The sequence below is a fragment of the Bidens hawaiensis genome, unplaced genomic scaffold (genome assembly GCF_021521415.1).
Source record: "Bidens hawaiensis isolate Kalapana, Puna unplaced genomic scaffold, B.hawaiensis_p1.1 tig00010168_1, whole genome shotgun sequence".
Taxonomy (NCBI): Eukaryota; Viridiplantae; Streptophyta; class Magnoliopsida; order Asterales; family Asteraceae; genus Bidens; species Bidens hawaiensis.
In genome coordinates, this window is record NW_027491771.1 from 732,260 (window position 1) to 737,107 (window position 4,848).

General features: G+C 38.2%; 1 protein-coding gene across 1 annotated transcript; it reads right to left on the reverse strand.

Annotated features, from left to right (window-relative positions):
- Positions 1–831: 831 nt before the first annotated feature.
- On the reverse strand, positions 832–2,352 carry LOC143534458 (uncharacterized). Its single transcript, XM_077028939.1, has 8 exons — positions 2,309–2,352; positions 2,175–2,235; positions 2,073–2,114; positions 1,715–1,985; positions 1,483–1,582; positions 1,288–1,404; positions 1,095–1,178; positions 832–979 (listed from the first exon to the last, which is right to left on the reverse strand). Exons 1-8 carry the CDS (start codon positions 2,350–2,352, stop codon positions 832–834), a joined length of 867 nt encoding a protein of 288 aa, XP_076885054.1.
- Between the last annotated feature and the right edge of the window lie 2,496 nt (positions 2,353–4,848).

Consider the following 4,848-nt stretch of genomic DNA (forward strand, 5'->3'; position numbering starts at 1 on the left):
AGCATACTTCTTCTCCAATAAATTATTCAAAACATCAGGGAATTGTTCGGATGTTTCACCCTGCAAAATATATATATATATATATATTGAAAAGTGAAAGCATAAAATACTTATTTCCATGAATTATTCATTTATCTTATTATAAGTATACCTTTATAATACTTTCAACCACATCATTAGCAGAAACTTTCAAAATTTTAGCTGCTTCTCTATCCCATAATGTCAAATCTATGATGCCAGTAGGATCTTGTACTCGTATAAGAATTCTAAACCTTCAAAGAAAAAATAAATAAATTTGAAAGGTTACATTCATGACGTTGGTTACTGAATAGGGCTGTCGGGTCGGGACAGCAACCTGAATCAGTCATTGTAACGGTCCTCTTTGCATTGTAGTTTACTATGAAGTTTCTAAAAGGCATTAAAATGAAATAAATTTTGACAGTGGAGAAAGAAATCTTTTAAACAGTTTTAAAACAATTGAACAAAAGTGGTTTATAGTATTTAGGTGAATATTCGCATATATTATTCATCGAAATTGGTTTAAAAAGGTTGTATAAAAAATATAACCAAAACCATAATTGGATAAATATTTATTTATATACCTATTGATTGGAGAGAACTCTTTATCTTTGCATTTATCATTGCTGCATTTTGTATCGCTCTTTCTAACCCCCTTTGGACATGTGCTGCAAGATAAGTAGTACCACTGTTGAGTTGGCGGTACATACTTAATGGTGTCAAGAATGACGACTGATCTAACCTGTAATAATAGACAAATGATATTGTGATATGTACTATTAAATTTTTAAATACAATTGAATCTGTTTAATACTAATAACAGCAAACCGTTTTCATATGGACTTCTGCAATGTTATTGAATTCAGTCTTGATAAAGAAATCATCTTCAAGAGTGCAATTGACAGATTCGCCAATAGACTTCTGACTGGAACCCGTTAGTCCACTTGTTTGCTCAATCAGCCTAAGTATATAATTACAACAATTATAGTATTATAGTAATATAAAGTTATAACATGTATTGAGAACATTAAATTTAAACATAATATGCATTAACAGCATATAAAGTTATAACAAACCTTTGCTTAAATGATATTATGGCTTGAATGTCTTCATCGACGAAAAGCTTTGAATAAACAAAGTTGTTTGAAGCCCATGTTTTTCTTAAAAAACGTTTAACATGTGTTTGTTATAAAATAATAAAAAAAGATTGAAAAAATTTAAAATAAACGCACTTAGTAAACAACATTTTAAAACTTACTTCCCTAAAACTCGAATCTACCAAATTGCAAGATAATTACAACGTTTGTTTTGTCCGGATTATTTGAAATATAATCCGTCATCTGATTCGCATAATCCCCAAAGAACGTGACATTAATAGCATTACAGCTGTATATCAATTCAGATGTATTTTAATATTAAAAAATGCTAATTAAAAAAGTAACATAATTATAAAAAAAAACTAACTTCAAATATTCAAGGTGGACAATAACTTTAGGTGTCGGTTCCCCTCCTTTTCCTAGAAAAGTAGTGGGCTTTTCTGAGCTTGTAATGCATCCAATGATATCTGTATAAATAGTTTAGATTAAAATAAATTTCTAGATACAAAATGAAGTGGTATATGTATAAATAGTATAGATTAAAATAAATTTCTGAAAAAAAAGTGAAGTAAAATTAATTCACTCAGTTACTAACCAACTGTATGAAATGGTGGAAATAGATTGTTGATTGTTGTTCATATTTTCAAAACTTGCAAAAGTAAAGCCATACGGTTCTCCCAAGAAATCATTAACTTCAACAATGTTAGTTTCATGATTAAAAGATACTTTGTTAGGACTCCCCATAAACTTGTTGGCATCACGATTTTCAACAAGAGAAGCCTTAGTAATTAAGATAGTAGAGTTGAGCTCAATCAAGCTTTTAAAATTTTGCCAATGTTCGTTAATGATGCTACCCAGCATCTTGTTTCCCTATCATTTAAACATAAAAATACAAGACGTTGATATTCAAGTAGACAGCATTAAAAATATGTGTCTAACCAATACACGTTAAATTACCTCTTCATCCACTAAAACCATCTCAACAGTGTGAACTTGACCCTGTAACATATAGCTCATATTTTTTCACAACCGGATAATACGGTCCTTGACATTGAAAACCTTTGTTGACACATCAAGTTTGTTGAGCATGGTAATTTGAATATCATCTTCCAAAGTGTTGCTGTGTACGAAAAACGAAAACAGTCACGTATCAACAGTTAATATTTGAATATAAATAATGAATTAAAATTTACCCGGTATTGCCAAGGAGTTGCTTTTCATTGGTAGATGCTGACATGTTGGTTGATATAAACAATAACCAGAAAGTGTAGGATGACGAGGGAGCCGTTCAGTAGTCTTTGATTTATAGCTGCGTTTACATAACCAGTTGCTGAAAATTGGGAAGTGTAACTTCAAAGGAGTAAAGATAGGAGTAAAATGATAAGAAATTCAAATTCGAATAGTCATTATCTTCAAAATGATATAAATTAAAATAATTAATGACATAGAAATATCACTTTAAAAACATTCATCCACTTTACCCATAACTTAACAGTAAATGAACAAAATTAATCAACAAACATAACAACAACAATAATAAAAACACATAATTTAAAACAATTACTAACCTGATATTGACATTAAAACTATTAATATGGTCAGATATATTCTTAGAGACCCATTTTCAGCAGCTTTCATACTCTCCAGCTATAGTAGCCAGCATATCATTAGGAATCGCAACCTGAAGAGGTAGGTCCCAGCAGAGCCCAGTTGGACCCGCATGACTCACCTTGAAGAGAGACGTCTGCGCAGAAACCAACTGGATCCGCAGGACCCACCATGCTCAGAGACGTGACGTCCTTACGCGCAGTACGCAAGCTGTTCCCGCAGGAAATGCCTCCCTATGGTGAAGTACTCCGCCTGTTCCCGCAGCTGCGGATACAAGCCATCAGGGAAGGCCACCCGCGCAGCAAGGCTACACGCACAAGGCACTTAGCTCTCAATAATTCAGTTGTCACCTGAAGGAATGAGCAAAGCCGGGAACAATCCCGCACAAAGGCGGGAGGGGGAATACTCCCGCCCAAATAAGCCAGTCCGTACGATACGGGAAGATCTTTTGTACTGTACCTGACGAGGTATGGGCAAAAGATCTGACCAAAGATACGACAGCTCATTGACAACAGTATGGCGAGCAGCATGCTCTTGTACTGTATCACTATTAGCCGCTGCCTACTCACCAACTCCTGTCATACCACGTGCATAGCCGGCAGTTGGTGGAAAAGGAATAGTACACAGCAGGCCTGGTCACTGTCAGTCGCTGCCTACCCACCAACTACCAGCATGGCACGTGCGTAGGCCACAGTTGGTAGAACAAGAATACTATTCAGCCGGCTATACCTTCTTGGAAACCTACCTTCGGCTATAAATACCCCAAATGGTATGATCATCTCATCTTATGATATCTTATCATATACAATCTTGTATCTTACATATTATACCTGATATCTGCTCTAGCAATCTCTTAATATATACTTATATTCAAGAGCAATCTAGTCTGATTCTCACGCCGGAGGGTGGTCACAAGGAGGAACCCCCCTTCTCAGTGACGAGCTCACGGTGTCTGTTTTGCAGGTTATCAGAAGAACCATCTTTGCCGGGTCTAACCCCTCGTGGGAAACATCTATCTAACCCCCAGATTATCCGTAGTCTGCCCGGGGCCGATTAGTGTTTCTTCATTGGCGCCATCCGTGCATAAAAGCTAGAACTTCATTTCTTTTCAGTTTTTTCAAACTTCTGGAAAGATGGTTAAAGAAACTCCGGTAACCACAACCCCACCTACTAGGAGGAATACCGGCGACTACACAGTTTTTACGAACACTACCCCGGTTACCCAAGCCGGGGCAAGTGCAGTAAATTTTACGAACACTACCCCAGTTACCCAAGCTGGGGCAAGTGCAGTAAACAGCCATCCCCTGGGATTCAATAATACCCAGGCGGAAAGACAACAGACGAGACTCCCCTGCCAAACACTTGAACAAGTTAAAGCGTGGGCGGAGGCACGTCAGAAGGAATTCCAAGCTGAGTTGGACGAACGCTTGCGTTCCGTCCAACAGGCTGACGAATTCGGAGAGTACTGGGACAATGATTCGGAGGAATCCGATAGTGACGCAAACCCTCGTCATAGGGCGAAAGGGAAGCGTAAGGAAACGGACTCCCAACCGAGAAGGCATTTTGAAGAAACCTTCAAACCAAAAAACACAGGTGGAAATCCACGTGACTTCTCGAAAACATTTACACCAACTGCTGCAAAGGCGGGAACGTCCAAATTTGCAAGGGACATTGCGAAAGCAATCGTCCCGAAAAGTGCCAAACAGATGTCCAACATCGGCACTTACGATGGTATATCTGATCCAGACGATCATTTGAACAGGTTCATAGCGGGGGCAACCGTCAGTAGTTGGACGGAACCTACGTGGTGTTACATGTTCCAAATGACGCTTGTTGGGGCAGCTAGAGCGTGGTTCGATCGTCTACCGGTCCACCACATCTACGATTGGGAAGACTTCCAGCAGAAGTTTAGCCAACACTTCAGCCAACAAAGAAAGTATACCGAGGAGCAATGGACAATCCTCAATTGCATTCGAGAAAAAGATGAATCTTTGCCAGACTTCATCACTCGCTTCAACTCTAAGAAGCTAAGTCTGGGTAATATCAGCGAAGATCTTGTTCGCAGCTGCTTTCATCCAGGGCGCGAACGACCCAGAGCTCATCCGCACCTTAACGGGTAAAGATG

What these genes read in the sequence shown, in the direction of transcription:
- LOC143534458 (XM_077028939.1), bottom strand. Translation starts at nt 2,352, where the DNA reads ATGTCAGCATCTACCAATGAAAAGCAACTCCTTGGCAATACCGG. An exon ending in AACTTGATGTGTCAACAAAG is followed by an intron (nt 2,115 to 2,174) that starts GTTTTCAATGTC and finishes TATATGTTACAG; the next exon opens with GGTCAAGTTCACACTGTTGA. An exon ending in TTGCAATTTGGTAGATTCGA is followed by an intron (nt 1,179 to 1,287) that starts GTTTTAGGGAAG and finishes ACGTTTTTTAAG; the next exon opens with AAAAACATGGGCTTCAAACA.